The 24,460-nt window shown below is 38.5% G+C and overlaps 1 protein-coding gene across 3 annotated transcripts in view; it reads right to left on the reverse strand.

Moving 5' to 3' along the window:
- CADPS2 (calcium dependent secretion activator 2) overlaps window positions 1-24,460 on the reverse strand; it is a 561,163-nt gene that overhangs the window by 167,286 nt on the left and 369,417 nt on the right. For all 3 annotated transcript variants that reach the window (XM_077834502.1, XM_077834493.1, XM_077834509.1), the window contains exons 9-11: window positions 16,158-16,224; window positions 3,840-3,948; window positions 2,709-2,912 (exon numbers count right to left, since the gene is read on the reverse strand). In XM_077834502.1, coding sequence (XP_077690628.1) covers window positions 2,709-2,912; window positions 3,840-3,948; window positions 16,158-16,224 — 380 coding nt within the window. The remainder of the gene's footprint in view (window positions 1-2,708; window positions 2,913-3,839; window positions 3,949-16,157; window positions 16,225-24,460) is intronic.

Genomic DNA, 24,460 nt, shown 5'->3' on the forward strand with positions numbered 1-24,460 from the left:
AGCAGCAGCTTGCTTAAGCTTTTGAGACTTAATTCTTCTCTGCATAATTACAGGTATGAGATCTTTTTTCTTATTTTTAAAAAAGTATATATTTCTTTTGATAATTAATTTGAAATTAGTGGCATGTGTGTTGTTACACAAGCCTTTGACCTAACATCCAGATGCATTATTATGGACACTTGAACATGAATGAAGTCCCACTGAAATCAGTGGAGTCTGTGATAGCAGACCCAGACGCAGGATAAGTTGGGAAAACCAAAACAAAGTTTTCAGATATACATACTTATTGGTACTTAGTCCTAAGGCCCATTTCCTACCAATATTTGCATTTTATATTTTTCTTCAAAAGTCAATAAAAAACCTTAAGTTACTAATATCAAACATTAAATATATCACTCAAGATTTTAAAAAAGAAAAGAATAGTTAAAAACTTACCTTTGCCAGCTACAGGTGAGCAGGAAATAATAATAATAATAAAAATAGTTTGTGTCACATACAATATCCCATTTACTTTACAGTGTTTACACTCTAGTAACTGTTCATCTTTTCCCCACTAAAATAAAGTTGAACTGCATAATTAAAAACATAAGAACTTGTTTGGAAGATTAAAAGACAGGGATAAATATTTTATGCCTGTGGTTTAAAAATGTGATTAGCACTACATTTTAGCATTATTTAGAATAAAAATTTGCTCCATCAGATCCTTGAAGCAATGAGTTTGAGACTTTCTGGTTTGCCCACCAAGGTAAAAAAATGACACCATGACCAACATAATGATATAATAAAAATGCAATTCCTTTTTAACTTCTATTCACTCCCTTGACTTTATGGAGAAAAAAACATAAGGAGGACTGAAATTGCTCCTGCTTATTTTCAGTTCATATTTGACACCCCCCGCCCCCCCAGCAATACTATCTGCGTCATCTCTGGATTAGGTACATGTGAAATTAACGTGCCCTTTTCTGTTCAGGAACCATAAACAGGTTAATTGTTTAATTTAATGGACCACAGGGCTTGGTCTAACTCTCACTAAAAATCAATGAAAAGGCTTCACTGATTTCAACAGGAGTTGATTCAGGCCCTTAGTCTTCAGTGAATGTTTCTGGCACATTTGGAAAAAAGAAGCTGGTTCACAAATAAAAATAAGCTAGGAGTGACTGAAAATGAAGCACTATCATGGGTCACTATGGCATTTTTTAATGATTCAAATTCAAATATAGTAATAGGTAAAGTTTTATTTTTTAAAATAAATAAGAATTAAATCCTCCCCTTTATATTCTAAAAAGAGTTTTAAATGTCCAACAAAATATTTCCCAGTTCACCTTTATTATACAAAATATTTGTGTATATATTGATAAAACCTGGTATCAGAATGATGAATTACAGTATAAAGGAACCCTAGATTACAGAAGACTTTCGGTAGATATAGGGCAACTGTTAAAGAGTATGAGACATACCAATATTTTAAAAGTCTGCTAATAGATTGCTTTAAACTTTTGTGGTCTAAAGATATGTGGGTATTTATTCAAAGCTGCTCATATCCAATTTTTTTTTAAAGTAATATGTTTAGAGAAAAGCCATCTTTAAATTTAAGAAGTAGACCCAGATTCAGCAAAGCACTTATGCACGTGCCTAACTTGAAGCAACCTTACTTATGGATAGGCTTTGCAAAAATAGAAGTAAAGTAAAACCATAACTCCTGATTTCACCCAGCTGTTAATATGAAGTCAACGGAAATTCAGCATGTGCTTAATGTTAAGCATGTGTTTCAGTGTTTGCTCAAGCAGGATGGACTAAAGTACATGTTTAAGTGTTTTGCTAAGTCAAGGCATTAATCAGTAAAAGCACGTGTCGTTTCTTTGAAATTAGCTTTTCTCTTCAACCCACAGTGACTTCGAACAGAATATGACAGCAGAGTCAGCATGACTTGGGCTGCATCAGCGGGAGTGTGATTATATGAGAGACTGGTAGCATCGCCTATATTAAGGATGCTCAACACTTGCCACTATAAGATTTTGATTCCAGTTGCTTATAATTCTGTACAACTTTAACTCTTTGAAACATATGAAATTGCATATGCCGGGTTTCTGCCTCAGATTGGTATTTTTTGGGGGAAAACTTCAGCAGAAATGGTTCAGCCATTTCCAAGAACGAGGCTAGGGAAAAATAAGTTGTTTTGCTTTCTAGCCCCTTCATGCCTTGTCTGAATGCTTTGAAGATTTAACACATAATTTAGTAACCTCTGGGGATGTATGGAAGTCTTGCAGCCCATCTAGACCATCCACCTCTCTATCTTATGCTTGTATTAACATATTTGTATAATATATTTGGGTGCACACAAAAGCAGATTATAAAGCTAATGGATTGATGAGGGTAAAATAATGCTTTCCTATTGATCATTGTAATGGTTCACACTTAGAAAAATATATTCTACACCAGATGCTATCTCCATGGCAATATGTGGTTCAACTTTAACCCGTATACAGTTAATTGTTATATTTTCATAATTTACAATAGCAACAATGACCTCCAAATCAGACATTCTCTGGTTGCTAATGATACTCTGAGTTAAAGAGCTTTCAGCTAAGAACAAACTATCAGGAAACATCCTCCTTGTGAATCACTCCTGCTTAATCTTCCCTGAGGGAGCCACTCCATGCTTCACTTATTAAAAACCAAAAGCGAACCAAAAAACCCCAAAATCTTACACAGCTGTGATAATTCCATGTGGACATTTCCTCCTTTTGGATTCATCTTCTGTGCTTGACTTGCAGGAATGGGTTTATATGACTGGCCTGTTGCTCTGTACATTGCTTGAACCCATAGTATTCTATCCTGGTCATCATCACTGGCGAATATTACCGTATCTCCTTCTTTAACAGCATTGAAAAACATTTGACCACCCTGAAGACCTGCAAAAATAGATTGCAAAATAAATTATTAGTGCACAATGGCACCAGTGATTTTTAATGTGACTATTAAATACATATTTAGTATGTTAACTAACTGGATGCCAATATTTTTAAGATCATCAAATGAATTAAATAGGTATTTGTGCTCAAGAAGCATGAGAAAACTTGCAGCACAGCCTTTAAATGGTAGTATGTAGACATAATATATACAGGCCATGCAAAGATTAACCCAAATCCTAATCTGTTCCCCATTGGAGTCAAGAATGAGAGAGACTAATAAATAATAATAATAATACTTAGCACTCATATATCACTTTTCATCTACAAACCACTGCACAAACAAACTAATCAAGCCTCTCAACATCTCTGGTGTGCAGGTAATTTTGATCATTCCTATTTTCATGTCCAGAAATTGAGGCAGAGATGTTAACTGACTTGCTCAATCAGGATTATAACCTATGAGTTCCTGGCTTCTGATTCTGGTGTAAATTTACTAGACCATGCCAACTCTTGCAATGTTGAAGTCTGTGGGTTTAGATTAACAGACTTCATTCAGTAGAGTCCTGCTGAGTTCTCTGTCTGTCAATCTTTACTATCAATACTAACAATATAAAAAGAATGGGGAAGATATTGGTTTACTGTGTTTCCCTGAGAGGTGTGTTTTTGTTTTAGTGCAAATGGCTCCGTGACCTTTTGGACATCTTAGTTTGAATTTTTTGATTTTCTTTCTTTCAACAAACTTCCTTCTTTCTAAAGCATGATTTTCTCACTTGAAAATCCCAGAGTAGTAACTGTAAAACCTTCAGCCACTGGCAGAAAATCAACGTTATCCTGTTGACTGACAGAAACATGAAAGATAATAAGAAAGTAAAATGAATCTGCTATTGTACATACTCTGTAAGACTTTTGTAATAGCATGAAGAGTACCTGTGTGAGGAGCTGTATAATCCACAGTGTATCCTTCAAGCTGCATTAATTCCTGAGGCTCAGATTTCTTTTCTCTGTAACTGCACATTGCAAATGTGTACTGGCTTACCTGAATAAGAACAGGAGTTTTGGTTTGTTACATTGCATTTCATAGGTTTACATACCAGCAGACAATTGACTGGTGTTATACAACACAAACAACAAGACACATATACAGAAAGCAGAAGAAATGCTACTTCACATCTTTTAAATGCTCAAACTGAGGGGGTGAGAAAGTGCCATAAATCATCCTCTCAAGAGGATCAGTTGCCAAAAGAATAGAAGCAGACTACCTTGTGGAAAAGAAACTGCTGACACACAATCAACCAGTGGAGATAAATGAGTGTGCAGTCTGGTCACTCCTAATCAATAGAGGTAAGAGCTACCTATATAGTATGGGGAAGAAGAGAACCCAAGTTTCACATGGGGCTGGGGAAAGAAAGCTATGATGTAAAGTATAATAATAATGGAATGTGGGTAGCTAAATTCCTGTACACTGCTTTGAAAATGTACTGCATTGTTTTAATTATTATTTGTTGTTTTACAGTAGCTGTCAGGGCCCCCAAAAAGATTGGCCCCATTGTGGTGGGGTACATGCACATGTTAACTGAACAGTCCCTGCCTGCAGAGGTTACAATCTAAATGAACAAGACAGACAAGTGGAGTATGATCCAATTTTACAGATGGGGAACTAGGCTCAAAAAGATTAATGACTTATCCAGTGTCACAAATGCAGTCTATGGTAAGGCAGGAACAAAACCTAAATATCCTGAGTTCCAGTCAAATACCTTAACCACAAGACCAACCCTTCAGCTGTTTAATTTTTCACATAAATGAAGTAAGGATAAATTAAATTATAAAGTGCATATGTACATATATGAGATTCTGTATGCAAATTTTGTATATTATCTGTTACTTAAAATATTTATTTAATTTAGTCCGATACATCTATAAATATTAAAATAAGCAGCAAATGCTGGCTAAGAGCCAGATTCTTTTACTCACACTGAACAGCAACCTCACTCCTCAAGCTTGGTCCATCAATTTAGATGGGACTACCCTAGGAGTAAGGTAGAGCTCAACATAAGTAAGGGTGGCAGAATCTGGCCAAAATGGTTAAAATTTTCTTTCACACAGGTTCACAGATTTTAAGGCCATACGGGACCATTATGATCAGCTAGTCTGACCTCCTGAACCACACAAGCCATAGAACCTTACCCAGGTATGCAGAAAGTCCATAATTTTTGTCTGAGTTAATGCATATCATTTAGAAAAATAATGAGTCTTGATTTACAAAGACTACAGGTGATAGAGAATCTACCACATCCCAAAGTAAGTCGTTCCAACAGTTAATTACCCTCACGGCTAAAAAATTACATTTTATTTCTAGCCTGAATTTATTTAGCTTCCATTTCCAACTGTTAGATCTTGTTGTGCCTTTTTCTGCCTAGATCTACTATAAGAAGAACTCTTCCCCATGCAGATAGTTGTAGACCAGGATCAAGTCATTTAACTTTCTCCTGGATAAACTAAATATATTTTGTACTTAAGTCTCTCAACTAAAAGGCATGTTTTTTCAGACTGCAAATCATCCTTGCAGCTCTTTTCTGAACCCCCTTAATTTTTCAACATCCTTTCTGAAGTGTTGACACCAGAACTGGGACAACATAACAGTGATGGTCTACTAATACCATATTCAGAGACAATACCACCTCTCTACTTCTACTTGATATTCACTTGCTTATACACCCAAGGATCATATTTGCTCTCTTAGCTACAGCATTGCACTGGGACCTCACGTTCAATTGGTTATCTACCATGACACTGAAGTCCTTTTCAGCATCACCAAATCCCAAGATACGGACCCCCATCTTGCAAATGTGACCTACAATCTTTGTTCCCAGCTGAATGTTCCTGCATTTGGCTATACGCTAAAACACATGTTGTTCTTACCAGCTGATCCAGTTTGTTCTGTATCCATATCGGTCTTCTCAGACTAGCAGCTTTAAATAACAATATCACACCAATGACTTGCATCATAAAGGTAGTTAGTAATTAACTAATTGTGATAATGTTTATATTCCAGTTTTTTCCTGCAATTACTGTACATCTGTGAAGACATCGTGAATTACTTGGTACTAGGCTCACTCCTAATATCTCCTGCACCGATTTGCATCATAAGGTAGTCTCCTAAGGACTGTGCAACATAGTCTGTTGGCTTTACTTACATTTTTCTAAAGGGACATTTCTCAAAATCAACGTTAAGTTTTATATTTTGTTTAAATATATAAAACCTAAACTTTTTCAAATCCTAAAACAAAGAGAATAAAATAATAGAAAATCTTTCAGAAAACATGGGGACACAGGAATTGCCTCATTGGATTACATCAATGGTCCATTTAGTCTGCTACCTATCTCTGTCAGTGGCCACATGAGAAGCTAAACAGGAAGGTGGAAAACCCTCATTGTGGACAACAGAACAATAACATGAATAGGGAACAAATATTTAATAATAGGCTCTTTAACATAGTTGAGAAAGGTATAACAAGATCCAATGACGGGAAGTTGAATCTAGACAAATTCAGATGGGAAATAAGGCATAATTTTGAGAGTAATGAACAACTGGAACAATTTACCAAGGGTTGTGGTGCATTCTACACCACTGACTACTTTTAAATCCAGACTAGATTTTGTTCTAAAAGATATATTTGAGAAATTATTTTGTGGAACTTCTAAGGCCTGTGCTAGGTTAGATGATCACAATGGTCCCTTCTGGACTTGGAATCTACAAATTTATGAAAATATACATTTTGTTGTTTCTTCATAAACAAAAGCTGGAAAAGTGGTGAAATACATTTTCAAGTAATTGGGCTAAAGGAAGTTTCCCCTGATAATTCAGAAAATAACTGTCAAAAATGTGAAGTCTGAAGTTAGAGAAAAGATATTTTCAGATAAAAATAGAACTGATCTATCTTCTTAAATAGCAATATTAGGTTGTACTGCTTAATTTGTAATGAAAGATGTGCCAGGGCTCAAGCAAGTTTTTTACATTAACAACTCATGCAGCAAGCCCAGAAGTGCCAGGTCTATGAACTGCCAAGCCTAGAGGTGCTGGGGCTCAGCCACGGCAAGCTCTGGCACAAATTAAGCACTGTTAGGTAGGAAGAAATGTAAATTTCTTGTCTGTAACTGGAGTTCTCGGCAGCTCATAATTTCCACAGAACCAAATATCAGGGTCTCATACACATGCTTAATTAGCTTGCATGTTAAAGTTTATTCATAACAAAATGCAAAGCTACTATACGTTTTTGTTTATTACAAACCTGAAAATGGTCTGTAAAACAATTTCACCAAGGTATACCAATTTTTAAAAGGAAACCCAGCCCATAAGGTGAAGCATTCCCCACCAGAAGGCAGGGGGAAGGGAAAAGACAAGTTTTCACTACCCCCACCTCTATTAGAGAGGGAAGATTTGGGGGACATACGGCTCCAACAGTCTCCCATATCTTCTCAGCAGTTCCAGACTCTAGGAGGTGGAGTATAGCATTCAAAGCTTGACTGCCAGGTGGAAATGAGCCCTACCCCACACTCCCTCCTGCACCCAAACTCCCTCCCAGAGCTTGTACCCCACACGCCCTCCTGTACCCCAACCTCCTGCTTCAGCCCAGAGCCTGCACCCTGCATCCAAACTCCTTCCCAGAGCCCGACCCCACACCTGCTCCTGCACCAAAACTCCCTCACAGAGCCCGCACCCTGCACCCCCTGCTGCACCCAAACTCCCTCCCACAGCCCACACCCTCTCCCACACTGCAACCCCCTACCCCAGCTTGGTGAAAGTGAGTGAGGATGGAGGAGAGCGAGCAACGAAGGGAGGACGGATGGAATGAGTGGGAGGTGGGGCCTCAGAGAAGGGGTGGGACAGGGGCATGGCCTCGGGGAAGTGGTGGGGCAAGGGTTTTTGGGTTTGCGCGATTAGACAACCCTAGGGATGGAGGGCGCCCATGGTCTGAGGGAGTTGTGAAAATAGTTTTGTAGACACTGTATATATAAAACCTAATAGGAGAGAGTGGATAATCAGCAGGCAGGTACAGAGCCACATCATAAAGGGAGCTTGAGGGTTATAGTTTCCTAGGGAATATTTAAAATAGTTTTAAGAATAACATACATGATTCAAAATCCTAAAGTTGTGCAAACTGTTAGCCTATGTAACATTAACAATGTTAACCTCACATTCCTTGCATACCCTTCCTTCCTACGGTCTGTTACACTCATCCAGTGAGTTTCGTCTTCCATGAGATTTTAAGATTTTTGAGTTGGTGACCAAGTCTTCCTATGTATTATACAATGCTCAGCAAAACTTGACCCTGATCCTGATTTGAATCTGTGGGCGCTATAATAGTTTATATAAATCCAAATAATAAAAAACAAATAAAAGTTAATTAAGACTATTACAATCTATAAACTATGAAGGCTGCTGATGTATGATTATTGAAATATCATTGATGGACAATTGGGTAACTTGATCTGCTCAGCTAAAGAAGTGAAGGTGTTTGGTTTTCATGTATATTCCAAAAACATTGTTTTAGTTGCATCAGTTTTTGTCTCATCAGGAATCAGTGCTCCTGCCACAACGTTATTGTTATTAGTGTTAATTATTTTTGCAGCAGTCAAAAGTGTGCAAGGTGCTTAGTAGAACAAATAAGAGACAAGTCCCTACTAAAAAGGGCTTACAATAAGGAGGAAAGAAAAAATATCTTATTTTTGTTCACTGCTACCCTTTTAAATGTATGTTAAACCCTCCCTCACCATTCCAAGCTAGAGTAATGCTGTGTATTCACTTGGATATGAACAACACACCACAACTGTACCCATCTGGCATGTAATTTTGAGCTCACATTTGCTATTTTTCCACATATTTTTTCATGAATCACATATTGCCATTTACAGACAGACTCGTCAATAGCCACTGGTACTAATTATAGTAATGATCCCCCCCCACCACAGAAAACTGTGATTGAACCTGAGCCACAGTCCCCTTCCCTATACTCCCATCGGGGTCACTACAGATTCTCTTTGCTGTCTCACAACAAGGTGGCAGATTGTTTGGGCTGGAATTAGGGAGGCACAGGTGTTACCTCCTGCTATAAATTCTTTAGTTACCCTATTTCCCTTATGTTTTACTGGATATTTAACTGATGCAATCATACTCTCAAGCCCAACAATATACTGTACTGCTAATAAAAAATCCTTCTTACAGTATAATGGTAAAGCAAAATTATACATTTAACCTAAAATATTTTCAAATTGTAAAAGTTCCTAGGAAAAAAGATTTAAAAATAAATCTACAAAATCAACACTCACTGGGCTCTATGATTATAAAGTGTGCGCCCACTTTCTTTTGTTGTAGTGCACTGTCACATTTTAATGTATAAAATCTATGAGGCCAGGATTTCAAGGGCCACCTTGAGGAAGAATTTCTGGACTAATGCCCTATGAAACCAATGTTATACCTGAGACACATCAATGATATTTTCATCCTCTGAACAGACATCCTAAACTCCCTCACAGATTTCCACCAAAACTTCAATAACCACTAACCACCCATCAAACTAGAACACTCCCACACCAGGATCAACCTCCTGGACACCACAATCAACTTCAACAATGAAATCCTACAAATAACTATATACAAGACACCCACAGGACCACCACACCTCCCTTCACCAATCTAGTAACCACCCCAGTCACACAAAAAAATCTGTTATCTACAGCCAGACACTCAGATACCACAGAATATGCTCCAAGGAGATAGTCCAGGATACACACCTTAACTCACTTAAATCCGCCTTCAGCAAACAAGGACACTCCTCCAGAGAAGTAGGTCAGATCATGGAATGGGCCACCCAAATATCCCACGAGAACCTGCTTCATAATGGGAAAAAAACCACTCTGACCACACACCCATAGTTGTCACCTACCACCCTACACTGGGACCGATATGGGGCTATCATTAAACAACTACAACACATAGTCGATGGGGACCCCATCCTGAAATACTTCCAGAATCCCCTCTTCTGGCCCTCATACAAGCCCGCAACCTCATCATCGCTCATCATCAGAAGCAAGGTCCCCACAGACGAGGACACAGCAACTCAAAGTGGCACAAGATCCTGCCAGAACAACAGATGCAAAATCTGCAGACATAACCCCACTGCTACCAATACCCCCCGCAACTCATCTTTCAAGATCCAGGGGTCCTACACGTGCCTATCACAACAGGTAGCGTACTTCATCCAGTGCACTGCATGCCTCAATATCAGCTACGTGGGTGAAATGAGACAATCACTACGCTCTCGAATGAACTCACACAGAAAATAATAAAACACAAAAACACCATATCACCTGTGGGCAAACACTTTTCACAAAGCAATCACTACATATTTGACCTTTCAATCTTCATCCTCAAAGGAAACCTGCACAAAACCTTCAAAGGATGAGCCTAGGAGCTTTAATTCATAACTTTGCTAGTCACTGAAAACCATGGACTTAATACAGAAATGGATTTATGGTTTATTATAACAATCTGTAACCCACTAACCCTCCCCTCTCCCTTTGTTTGTCCTATGACTGCAAAGGTATTAATTGGCCACTTCACTTTGAATAGTCTCTTAGAACATGTCAACTATTTACTCTAAACCAGTGGTTTTCAACATTTTTTCATTTGTGGACCCCTAACGAATTTGGAATGGAGGTGCGGACCCCTTTGGAAATCTTAGATATAGTCTGTGGACCACCAGGAATCTGCTGATCAGAGGCTGTAAACCACTGTTCTATGGTAACAATGACCTTTTCCCAGACCCTTTAGATACAGTCTGCGGACCCCCAGAGGTCACAGCTCTAAACAATCTGTTCCACCTTTAGCTGCGATACTCTGAGTACCTTTCCCAGACCTGAAGAAGAGCTCTGCGTGGCTCAAAAGCTTGTCTCTTCCACCAAAAGAAATTACTCCAATAAAAGATATTACCTTACTCACCATGTCTCTCTATGCATAAAAATTTGCACCTCCTGTGTGGCTCATGCCCTTGCAGAATTCTCCTACCCAGGAGATAGGGTGTGGGTACTGCTAGTTCACGGAGAAACTTGAAGAGCATATAAGAACCTTCCTCTTTTTCTTACATTTTTGAGATAGAGCTTAGGATACGTGACTGAGTTGGTGAGATGAGACTACAGAAAGCTACAGAACTCAACAACAATATATACAAAACTAAAGCTACTAGTTTATATTTATAGCTTGGTTGAATGTTCATAGATTCATAGATTTTAAAGCTAACGTGACCACTGCAATAATCTAGTCTGACCTCCTGCTTAACACAGGCCCACAGGACTTCCCTGAATTCTTTTCTTTTTGAATTGGAACATATCTTTTCCAATCTTGATTTAAAGATTTGTAGTAACAGAGAACCTGCCACAACCCTCATAAACTGTTCCAATGGTTAATTACTCCCACTGTTAATATTTGTGTCTTGTTTCTAGCTTGGATTTATCTAGCTTCAACTTCCAGCCACGGGATTTTATTATACCTTTGTCTGCTAGACTGTAAAGCCTTCTATTATCATATTTCTGTTCCCCATCTAGATATCTATAAATTGTGATCTAATCATCCCTTAGTCTTCTCTTTGTTAAGTTAAACAGATTGAACTCTTCAAGTCTCTCATTATAAGGCATGTTTTCCAATCCTTTAATCATTCTCATGGTTCTTCTCAGAACCCTCTCCAATTTATCAACATCCTTCTTGAATTGTGGAATCCAGATTTAGACACAGTATTCCAGTAGTGGGCACACCATTGCCAAACACAGAGGTAACATAGCCTACTCAAGATTCTCCTGTTTGTACATCCAAAGATTGTGCTAGGCCCTTTGGCGAAAGTGTCACACTGGGAGTTCATGTTCAGCTGATCATCCACCACAATGCTCAAATCTTTTTCAGAATTCCAAGGATAGAGTTCCTCACCCGGTAAGGATGGCCAACTATCCCGTACTACCACACAACTAAGTCAACACAGCTCATGGATTTCTTGTAGGCATCATAGAGGAAGTGGATCTTAAGGAAGAGAGGTTAGTGAGCCTTACAAATTATTTCTCAGTATAGGAAGTTTTAGACATACAGACATCACATACTTCGTCCTGTGTCAAATTCATCCCTAGGTGGCTGAAGAGGGAAGTCCAAGCACCACATTTAGAAATTGGTAGATGAGATCATTGGTAGTAAAATATTAACTCTAACCATAAGAATATAAGAATGGCCATCTAGATCAGTGACCTGTTTCTGACAGTGGCCACTGCCATATACTTCAGCGGGAGTAACAGAACAGGGCAATTTCAAGTGATCCATCCCCAGGCGTCCAATACCAGTTTTTAGCAGATGGAGGTATAGGGACACCCAAAGCACTTTGTCCCTGATCATCTTGGCTAATAGCCATTGGTGGACCTATCATCCATGAACTTAGCTAATTCTTTTCTGAAACCAGTTATATTTTTGGCTTTCACAATATCCCACAGCAAAGAGTTCTCCAGGTTGATCAAGCATTGTGTGAAGAAGTACTTTTTCTGTTTTAAATCTGCTGCCTATTAATTTCATTGTGTGACCCCTACTTCTTGTGTTATGGGAAGGGGTAAGTAACACTTCCCTATTCACTTTCGCTATTCCATTCATGATTTTGTAGATCTCTATCATATCCCCCTTAATTGTCTCATTTCTAAACTGAACAGTCCCAGTCTTTTTAATCTTTCCTTGTATGAAAGCAGTTTCATCCCACTAATCATTTTGTTGCTCTTCTCCACAACTTTTCCAATTGTAATATATCTTTTTAAAAATTGGGTAACCAGAACCGCCCTCAATATTCAAAGTGTGGGCATACCATGGATTTATATAGTGGCACTATAATATTTTCTGTTTTATTATTGATCCCTTTCCTAATAGTTCCTAACATTCTGTTAGCTTTTTTTGCTGCTGCAGCTCACTGAGCAGACAATTTCAGAGGACTATCCATGATGACTTCAATATCTTTCCTGAGTGGAAACAACTAATTTAGACCCCACCATTTTGTATATCTGGGATTATTTTTTCAAATGTGGATTACTTTGCAGTTATTAGCTCAGAATTTCACCTGCCATTTTGTTACCCAGTCACCTAAGTTTAGTGAGACCTCTTTGTAACTCCTCACAGTTTGGACTTAACCATGTCAAGTAATTTTGTGTTGTCTGTAAATTAAAAACAGGAAAGGACAAAGTGTTTCACGTTTAGAATCTTTCCAACCCATTTTTACTGAAAACAAACTGTAAGGTCCATGGTTCAAAAATGAATTCTTTCATGGAAGTCTTATAGCTAAGATATACAGGACCAAATCTTGCAGCCCTTACTCAGTCAAAATTTCTAAGGATTTCTGTGGCAGGTCATAAAGACAGCAAGATTTAGCCAACATGTCTGAGATAACAAGAGCCCCAATATCTGGGCAGATGGACTTCTGGCATTTAATGATGAAAAAAACAACTAGGAATGAATTACAATTATAACAGAAATGTCTATTTGGCTTATTGGAAGAAGAAAATATTACCAGATTGTATGCAAGATAAAATATCAGAACTGACTCTTTTTTCTTCCTCTCTAAAATATAAGATATTGTGCCCCTGTCGTTTTCCAGTTTGAAAAGAAGGATGGATAGATAGCCTTCTAAAGAAGTGACTGGATTTTAAAAGGAACAAACAAACAATTATATCACAGAACGGAAGTAGTTAGAATTTCCAAATACTCAAAAGCCAGTTGTATCCATTCTATGCTATCAAACTGTTCCCTCTCAGACAGGTATACTTTCTAAATAAAAGGGAGTAACCACACTCCCACATCACTCACAACATCTTCCTGCACATCAGCGTTACACATTAACGTCACACTTGAATAATAATTCAAGACCATGTGTAAACCATGTTGAAGGCATCTATCATATAACTGAATTTTATGTGCTTAGTGCTTTAATGATGTAAGTCAAACAGATATGAAAGAGACAGAGAGAGAGGGGAGGATCACCAAGAATGTCAATAATGAATCAGTACAACAGGTTGATATGCATTGTTACATGTTTATTTCAAATCTTTCACTTGCACTGATAACATGAGACAAGTAGCATGTATAGATCACATCAATAAGCAGGGCCTGACTGTATAGCTAATATTAAATTCACACAGTATCTTTGTATAATATAATTTGTTGATTTTTGTAGCTACTTCATGTTATGATTCTGTCATGCTGACATCATGCACCAACTTTACTGATATGGGCCAAAATAAAGCGCTGGTGTCTAGTGCAGAAGATCATCACAGTTAGAAAATTATTGTAATGATTTTCCCCTCTATTCTAGCTGGAGAACAGAAAGTGGGAGATCATTAAAATTAAGTTTATTGGACTGAGCTGGTCTCCTAGTTGGTTCCACAACCTCTCCATCCACCCCCCTAGGTCTGCTAAGGTGCTCACTTTCTAGGACTTTCATGTCTAGGAGGTCCACAAATAGGAAGAGAATAGAGCCTTTTTGTGAGGTAGAGGGCAGTAGAACAGGGGGGCTGTAGGAAGGAAGCATGGGGGAACAGCAGGATGAGAGGCATTCCATCCCTTCTGTGCACTTTAAGAGGTTCAATGCCTATACACAAGCCTTACAGAGCAACATCAGCGTCATCCCCACCCCGCTAAGCCTTGGGAGGCTCATAAGGGGCCCTAAAACCTCCCCTGGGAGCCTTAAGAGGCTCAGAAGAACTTGTCAAGCCTAACTAAAGTGCCTACTCCTCTTCCCCAGTGAGCCTGTGCATTCTTATAAAGATTTTTACCCTAAAGTCATAGGGTGGAGCTTGATTTCACACCACTGAAGCCATTGACTTCAATCGAAGCCAAACCAGATCCAAGTGCTTTCAACTTTTATTTTAATTTGAACAAGGATTTTGTCTGGGATAGTTATTATTCTGCTTAATGTCCTTTAAACTCTCAGAATGGGAGTGGCAAAGGGGAGCAGTTGAATGTGGATGAACGACAGAATGCTAGAGCAAGGAGATGGGTTTCCAGTAAAATAATTATCCACTGTTTTAGAAATCCTTGGGCTGATGAACTCCCCACAGGCCCACCAATAATATAAATAACACGTACTCAAGGAGATTCATATCATCACGACGGCACCTTTCTGCCAGTTAGAATAGGGACACACAAAGGAGAAGAACTGACTCTAAAGTACATCACATTTTCAACCATGACCTGAAAACAATCATCATCCTGAGAATGCACAGAGGGCATGCTGATTTTTTAAACACTAATTAAAATTGCTCCAGTCTGACAACTCATGTAAGAAGCATATGCATTTCTATTCCAAAATTATTATTCACATATTTGGTTTAAATGAAAAATTGTTTTCTCTTGCCATGGAGGGCAGGACAAGAGGCAATGGGTTCAAACTACAACATGCAGATTTAGATTAAATCTCAGGAAAAATGTCCTAATTGTAAAAGCACTAGGACAATGGAACAAACTACTTAGGGGAGTTGTGGAAGCTCCTTCACTGGAGGTTTTCAAAAAGAGGCTGGATAGCCATCTGTCTTGGATGGTTTAGACTCAACAAATGCTGTATCTTGGCAGAGGGTTACACTAGATGATCCCTGTGATCCCTTCTAACCCCATAGTTCTATAATTAAATGGCTAATATAGAAAGGATTCTCTCTCTCTCTCCACACATACACACACACACAAAACTAAAACATCAAAAAAGTATAACATAGTAGTACCTTGTTACTTTTATTTAATTTCAAATACAGAACACAGTAGTTGAATTAGCTCATTCAGGTAGGATAAATATATTTTACTTTTTACAAATATTTTTTAATTTTTTCACTGAACAGAATGCTGTTAGAAAGGGCCATGCTTGATGGGATAGTTCAAGACCATAGAATTTCACTCAATAGCGTCTTTAAAATTGAACTCTTATTCCGAAGTTCTTCTGAGCAGGATCTGGTCTATGTGTATGTGAAATGCCCTCACACTTTTGTTCTCTGAACATATTATAAATAAAAATAATGATGCTGCTAAAAAATCTGGGAGAGTTCTGTGAACATAAATTGAAGGTATGTATTTACAAAGGAGAATATGCTGCTTGAACATTGCAGAATCACAGGTAAGATTTTACCATTCTGAGAGTACATTTCCAGAAACTTCACCATCCAAACTTGGCAGACAAAGAAACTACTAACCTGAACAAGAACAAAGTAGCGTTTTTTCCATCTTTTCCAAACCTTCTGTCCAAGAGCATATAAATACCTGCCAAGTTAAAAAAATGTCATCTGTGAATAAACAATGTGATATAAAGAGGAGCCAATGAAAACAATTATTCAACTATCAATCCTTCCTTTAAATTAAGCAGTCATCTCCAAACAGAAGTAATTTTCTCTTCTATTTATTCAAGCCATTAAAAATGCAAGTGTGTAAATATTCCTTTTCACTCAAAATTAGACTGTAATTAAAAATATGACAACGAGAAACAGACACAAACTGATTGCATTGATATTTAAAAAGACTAATCTGCTTGGCTCTTTTATGCAAGCAATTGACACTGAAAAAAAAAGGGAAAGACAGAATAGAAACATGACTTAGCGAATTAGAACACTTATGGCTACACACACACACGAGTGTGTGTTTTTGTCAAAGAATTAGACTGCAGGCTCACATTTTTTGCTCCGTGCAGATTTTACTTTGTATTTCTAATTTTTTGCTGTTACTTCTTCAACACGGTTGAGTGTGGGTAAGTTTTGTATAACATCAACCATAATGCCAATGCGGGAAGACGATCAAATATAAAACTGCCATCAAGGAAACAGGACTTCATTCTCTTTAATGTAAATAAAACTGAGGTTCCCAAATACAGATTCACCTGGTGTAGAGAATAAAAAACTAGACTTCGTGTTCCCAGGGACAGAGAATTCTAGACTTTGGTAAAAGTCTGGGCGGAAGAGCAACACTGTAGTTATCTTAGGAGCAGCAGAAGGGTGCAGACTAGCAGCAAGTTTTATAACTGTTTTTTTCATTTTATGATTGTCAGACTCCTAATCATGAGGAGGACAAGCCTGCTCATAATGTCAGAGGGCAAAAGAAGGTGGTCTGAAATGAATGTCCCCAACAGCCCAGAAAAGCTGAGAGAGAGCGCCTTGTAGAACCTGAGGGAGAACACCACAACCCCTGCCCAGGAGCTGTCCCAATGAGCCTGCCAGACTGCACTGAGGATAACTAGTATAATTCATGGAACAAAACCCGTGTACAAAACTCCAATTCAGTGTCTGGATTTGATGGGGCTGGGCTCAGATAGCATTCCCCAGAAAAGCATATATTCAGAGGGTATGAACTCTGGTGAAAGTGCTGAACGCCCCACAACAAATAAGGATATAGAAGAGAAACCCAGAGTCCTAGGCATCGACATCACTGGCAAAATGAGAAAAGCCCTCAGCACTGATGGTGCCATAGTAGACATCTCAGGGTCACAGATTTTTGGATTCTTGATCATGCATTTTCCTTTTCTGACGTAGTGATGGGAACTCCAGTCCCAAACATGGGTGAGCACTTCTCTTTCTCTTTTCCCTTGAGTTTGAGGACAACCAAAAGTGGTATTTAAGTGTCCTTGACCCACATGAGACCGCGCAAACAGCACTGCAAACTGACAGTCCTGGGTTAAAGCACTGAGGAGAATCATGGTATCAAGAATCTGACTGGTTTCAAACCTGAAGCTCTGCAGCAGAAGGTCTGTCTACCTGCAGTTAAGGAGGTAGAGAAACACTGATTTTTCCTCCGAGTGTGGAGGCTAAGGCCTCCTGATGACTGAAAGAGCTAGTTCTGCCTCCAAAACTTCAAGCAAGGCTGAAAACTCACTGTAGGATCTGTGGACCATGCCTCACTAAGAAAAGGTGGGATATGGGACAGAAAGTGACAAGGAGGGGCTAAGAGGTATGTTACTTTACAAACTATCAGCTGCTCTACAAGAAAAATGAGAGACAGCATTAACTCTCCTCTGTGTATTCTATGTCTCTTGTCCACAGAGGCATAGAGTGTAATGGGAGCACTGAGTTCACAATAGCACAGGGTCTGATTCTAACATGCAGCCATCGCTGCATGGGAGTACAGAGGGGACAGCTGCTTGAGGTCCAAGGGGTTGGGACTGTGGTTCCCTGTGGATAAAGTGAGCTGTAGCTCACGAAAGCTTATGCTCAAATAAATTGGTTAGTCTCTAAGGTGCCACAAGTACTCCTTTTCTTTTTGCGAATACAGACTAACACGGCTGTTACTCTGAAACCTGTGGATCTCTGGTTTCTGCTGTCTTTTTGGGCTCAATCCCCTGTGTTCTGCACCCTGTTAGCAGTAAGGTGCAGGCACTAACTCGTTCCTTCCACTCACTTTTGCAGAGGACAGAAGAAAATGCGCTTGTGTTTCTAAACAGATTCTTGCACTGTATGGTTATTACAGGCGAAGGATATAACTTTTGCCCACTGAGAATGTATAGGACACAACTGTTTTTAATCAGACTGTGATCATTTTGTTATATCACACACTGAACCTCTCCCCTCATTATTAAAACATGGCGTTATCTTCCCTTAGTTCATGCCCTGTTACAAATGTGTAAGAATTCTGCTTTACTTGAGCACCGTGGGTTTTTTTGTGCTAGTGAGATCAGACAATTTGGTTTGTATACCAGAGGTTTGTTTGCAGGACTGCTGTGTGATTGTGTTCTGGCTGAACACTCTAGAGCCTGCTGTGTAATTCCCATCTTCTCTCAATTGTAGGATTATCTTGAATTTGATAAAAAGAAAGTTTAAGAAACTGGGGGTGTAAATCAGACCTGTCAGAGAAAGGGCATACTGGGAGCACATATTTAACTGTTTTATGTGAGAATTTTTAGTGTTTGCCAATAATATATGTATTTACCACACAGAGTGCCAGAAACATACTCTAATGTGTAATGTGACTTGTTTTACTTTTCATATATACTTTAAAAGAGGCAAACACTTTCCCCTAGGTTGGAACATTTATTCTTTTTTGCCAACACATACCCATTCTTCTCCCTTGTAATTTCTTTCTTTTCAGTGATCATGTTTGCAGGAGGGAAAAGTGTGAATGGAAATGTCTGAAGAACAGTAACAAAAACATCTACAGAATATTGGTCTCATCCCTGGGGACAAAGGAGACCACAGAGCAGCTCAGGAAAGGGGGTGCACAGGTGAGATTTGTGATCTCTCAATCCTGAGCCCGCCTTCTGCCAAGCAAGTCTTCTGGCATAACTCAGAGGAGTGATGCTTTAATCATGCTGGATGCCAGTGGCCTCCTGGGGCCAACACAGCAGCTAGGAGTAAAGAGCTGGAAATTGCTGAGATACAGGAACATCCTGACCATGTGCACTTACCGCTGGGTGTGGCCCCTTAGTGTATGTCTACACTGCAAATAGGCACCCGCAGCCAGCACATGCCAGCTGACTGGGACTCAGGATGCAGGGCTGTTTAACTGTTGTGTAGATCAGGGGTTCTCAAACTGGAGGTTGGGACCCCTCGGGGGGTCGTGAGCTGTCAGCCTCCACCCCAAACCCCGCTTTTCCTCAAACACTTATAATGGTGTTAAATATATAAAAATGTGTTTTTAATTTATAAGGGGGGGGGCTGTCACACTCAGAGGCTTGCTATGTGAAAGGGGTCACCAGTACAAAAGTTTGAGAACTACTGGTGTAGATCTTCTGGCTCGGGCTGCAGCCCAAGCTCTATGACCCTTCCACCTTGCAGGGTCCTAGAGCCTGAGCCCAGACTGTTTACACTGCAGTTAAACAGCCCCTTACATGGAGTCCCACAAGCCCAAGTCGGCTGGCCCAGGTCAGCCACAATTGCCTAACTGCAGGGTAGACATACTCAGACGGTTACAAAGGGAGCCATCTCTATGCCATCAGAGGATCCCCCGACTCCAGGATAATCCTTTCATGCCCAGCAATGCTGGTTGTAGGCCTGGAATCCATTAGGGTTGCAGCATAAATTGAACACCCCACACTAAAGGTCTTCTGTGAGACCAAATGAGCATAGCATGGAGAAATGACAAAGGACATATTAATTGTATGATGATCCATGAACATTTGATCTCTGAATGAAGTCTTTCTATAAGAAAAAAGGTGGTGGGGTTTTTTTGTTTGTTTTTTTTAAAACTTCTCTTCCCACATGGTTGTTTACAATTAAAACTTCTCTTCGATACTCTTTTTTTATTACTGTAATTTAAATGGGCACAATGCTCAAAATTTACCATCAACTCAAAACCAGTTTAAAAATATAGGGGAAAAAGCCTATATTCCTCTAGTAAGTACGATGTTAAATACCAGCTTTCTCTGGGGAATGAGAGCAAGGGGGAGGAAAACGCTGCCTATTTAACTGTAAAATCTGCTGTTCTTATATAGGATTAGGTAACAAAGAAATTAGCACTATTGACACAAAGCGGGGATTTAACACAGAGAAGCAAAGCCTTATGGCATTTGGTTTTACAAATCACTATAAACACACAACAATAATCTTAAACTATTAATCCCTCTTCCAGGGCTCTCTGTAAACAGAAGTGCTATTTCCTACTGTAGAACATTTCAGTAATTACCCAGGGCTATGTCATATCTTCATTCCACATGTGAAAACTCCTGTGGCACCATAAAGAGTTAAACATTCATTCTGTGTGGAGTAGCACTTGGAAATTTCATATTAGGAATTTATAGGAATTTTAGTTTGTCACAAATTGTGGCCAGGGCTCACTGGGAAGAATGGTAAAATGGACAGATCCCAGAGGTGAAAGCAATGCTTAATTTGTACCAGGGCTGAGTCCCAGCTCCTCTAGGCTTGCCACATCAGTTATGAAAGTAAAAAAAATTGCTTGTGCTCCGGCAGCTCTTTCATTACAAATTAAGGACTGGGTGAAAGAGACCTGGGATTTCACTGGCGGACCTGGTGCCTCTGGGAGAAGGGAAGACCTGAAATCTTTGCAAACCAAAGTCCCTCTTTGTACCCTTTATACTCTCATACAGGGGGAGGGCAAGAGGGCTCAGAAGTGAGCTGAATCATAGGGGCTAGGCTTAGGAGGGTCTACCCTTAGTTATTAGTTATATGGTGGGAGCCCTGTAACCCCACACTGGACCCAGTTAAATGCCTGGTATATGGGCACCTCTGCCCTCCGCTCAGTTAATAAAGTTGCAGCTTGCTGCTTAAATCTATCCCTGTGTGTACCTTCATTCATTTACACATGCTGATCAATCACTCCATGCACAGAATATGCCCTTAACACTATACCTTGGGGTATATGCCCTTTTGATTATCTTCAGCCATACTGAAAAACACAGCAGTCATTCTCTCATAGATTCTCTCTCTCTTTGGGAAACAAACATATTTTGTGTAAAACTCCAAAAAATCATATGCAGATACAGCTGATACGATATTCCTCAAAAATATCGTACAATTTACTACATGTACTCTCTCTCGCTCTCTTTAATTCTGGTTCCACCATCGAGACAGTCAAAGGTAATTCTTGAATTATTACAATTTGGCTACATATTTAGATGGAGGCCTCTGAAAAAGTACTATTACACTTCGCTTATTACGAAATAGCTTCACCTTCAGCTCTATTTCTCAAGATCCACTTTTGTTACAACACCTATTACAAATTTGCCAGTGTTCAATGGGTAGGCTGAAGGCAAGTTGGGAAAAGTTGTTATTTATTGATCTATGTAATCACACAATTTCAAACACACAAATATAAAAGATGTACATATATTAACAATGTATATATTTGATTGTCCAGCTCCCTCAACCTCTGTATATTTGTTCATTTTCTTAATTTGGCAGTAATCTGAGGCTAGCACAATGGAGCCCCAATCATAATCAGGGCCTTTAGATAAAACAAGACAATATGAACATATATTAACATTAGTAGTATTAATAATAATAGGGATTGAAATTCAACACAAAATTATTTAGAAAATAAAACCTTCTTAAAAGTTTGCTGTTTTAATAATAGCCTTGAAAATTGTTTTGTCAAACGAACATGCTATATTTCCCTTTTATTTTCAATCCACATAAAGAGTTGAGCTGTAGAACTCAGAATTGTATTATAATCAATTAAAGTAATAGATTAAAACTATCTATTCTATACTGCTTGCCGTATTTTTTCCAACAACAAAAATAGAATTAATACACATTTCATGGAATTTTTATAATTAATTTTCTGGATGAAATAAAAACTGTGATGGATGCTGATTTTATTTATATAACAATGTAAGGGCAGTCAATATCCTTTTATCTGAAAATAAAACAAATTTACTGAATGTTGTACTCCTGAAATATTTGCAATGCGAAAACTGTTTTTGCTAAATCTGAGAAAAAATTTTATATACAATAAGCTTAAAGGTTTTTCAAAGTACATATCCACATATTACAAAAGTTCAAAAACAGTTAAATATTGTAATTTAGTTTCAGTTATGTGGTGGCATATGTGTCAAAAATGAAAGAGGGTGGCAGATTATTTGCACTAAATTCATGCTGTGAGAGTTCAGGGATTTAGTTTTTGATGAAAAATCAGCACTAATGAATAGCTGAAAATTCTAATTGTGTGTGGAATACTGGAACTATTCACTGCTAGGAAAAAAGGGAAAAGGACTTATTACTTCAACACAGATCATTTTTAGTCTAGCTTTTTATTCTAAGGAATGAAGCAATCAATTTACATCTTGAATGATAAATCCTCTACTTTTACAAGGCTTCATTTATCACAAACAATGAAAAAATACAGAAAGAAAAATCAATACATATAGCAGTTTAGTCCAGCAAAGGGCTTTCTTGAAGAGAAACCTCAGTCAAGGTTGAAGGAGCAATTAATGCAGTCTCAAAAAACTGGGCCATTCTGATAGAGTTCGGTTAACATGTGGCAGAAGTAATCATCCACTTGTGAAAATGATTTTCAGTTCATTCTCAAACACCTTTCAGACACTCATGATCCCATTTAACTGACAACAATACAGGCTATCTGTGGGCATCATTGCATTTGATGTGAGAACCAATAGGGACCAAATGCCCACAGGCACTTTCAGTCATCACTGCAAGTTCTGTGTTGCTTGCATAAAAGGAATCTTCCCTGCACTGCATTCCTTCTTTTATTTAACCCCACGAGATTAAGCCATTTTTTTTGCCTTCAGTTGAGGATGAGAGGCACAACTGATGTAAGACAACAATATGACCTGGGTCATCAGAATTCTAGTAGTAAACATTCTCAGATTGATTTCAGTACTTTCTGTGCTCTTGAGAAAGAGAACTAAATAAACCTTCAACAAATGAAAATATATCATCCCAAACTTCTATTGTAATTATGACTGCTAAGGATGCAGAAATCGTGAGAAATGTCAAGTAATGTAAGCATCACAACTGAGGGAGAACATAGTATTATTTATTCCAATGAGCAATAGTCTCATAATATGGACAGAAAAATGTGATTTATTCTGAGCACCTTTTCATTCTATTTACATTTCATTGTACATACAGTATTTTAATTAATATGGGTGCACTTAAGGATCTGTATATTCTTGCATACATTTTTATCTGAAAAGGTCTGTTTACCATCTTAATAGCACCATCCAACAGCATTTTACCACTACTAAATAAGCATTACTGGACTCACATCAGCTGCGAAATAAATACTATTATGGTTTGTTAATTAGTAATTGAACCTATGTAGTACTGTAAAATCAACTAAATTTATGAACTGAGCATTCACATTAAAGGTAAAAAGCATTCTTCAACTCTGAAAGGACCCCCAAGACAATAAAAAAGTGATTGATATCCTTTGTATGTGTGTATACAACATAAATGTGGGCAGTGTTCCAACAACAGGAAACAGAACAATATGCACATAATATCTAACTTCCTAGTAAAGGCTTTGTATTACACATTTATAAGAAAAACCATGATAGAGACATGACAATAAGAAATTAAGACAGAACAGTTATTTTTATCCCCCTCATCCCTTTTGTTCAATGTGTGTTTGAAACTGTTGGGAGGTCTGGTGAGAAACCATGAACAGAAGTAGTTGTGGCACCTTAGAGACTAACAAATTTATTTGAGCATAAGCTTTCGTGAGCTACAGCTCACTTAGCTCACGAAAGCTTATGCTCAAATAAATTGGTTAGTCTCTAAGGTGCCACAAGTACTCCTTTTCTTTTTGTGAATACAGACTAACATGGCTGCTACTCTGAAACCTGTCATGAACAGAAGTGTTTTCACTAGGCTGGTGACACTCCACTATTTCCCTATCAAATCTGATCCAGCTCCTGCTATTGGTTGAGGACTCAATTTAGGTAAGGTTTGAGGAAGCAACCAGAAGATATAAAGAGGATTACATTTGCCCCTGTGTTTGAAGTTGTGTTCCTGTCCTTTGTTATTACTTCTCAATATGGGGGTATTATTGGTGAACAATCATAGAGCAGTGATGTCTAAGGAAAGCTTTCTTCAGCTTC

This window comes from Eretmochelys imbricata, chromosome 1, assembly GCF_965152235.1.
Source record: "Eretmochelys imbricata isolate rEreImb1 chromosome 1, rEreImb1.hap1, whole genome shotgun sequence".
NCBI lineage: Eukaryota > Metazoa > Chordata > Testudines > Cheloniidae > Eretmochelys > Eretmochelys imbricata.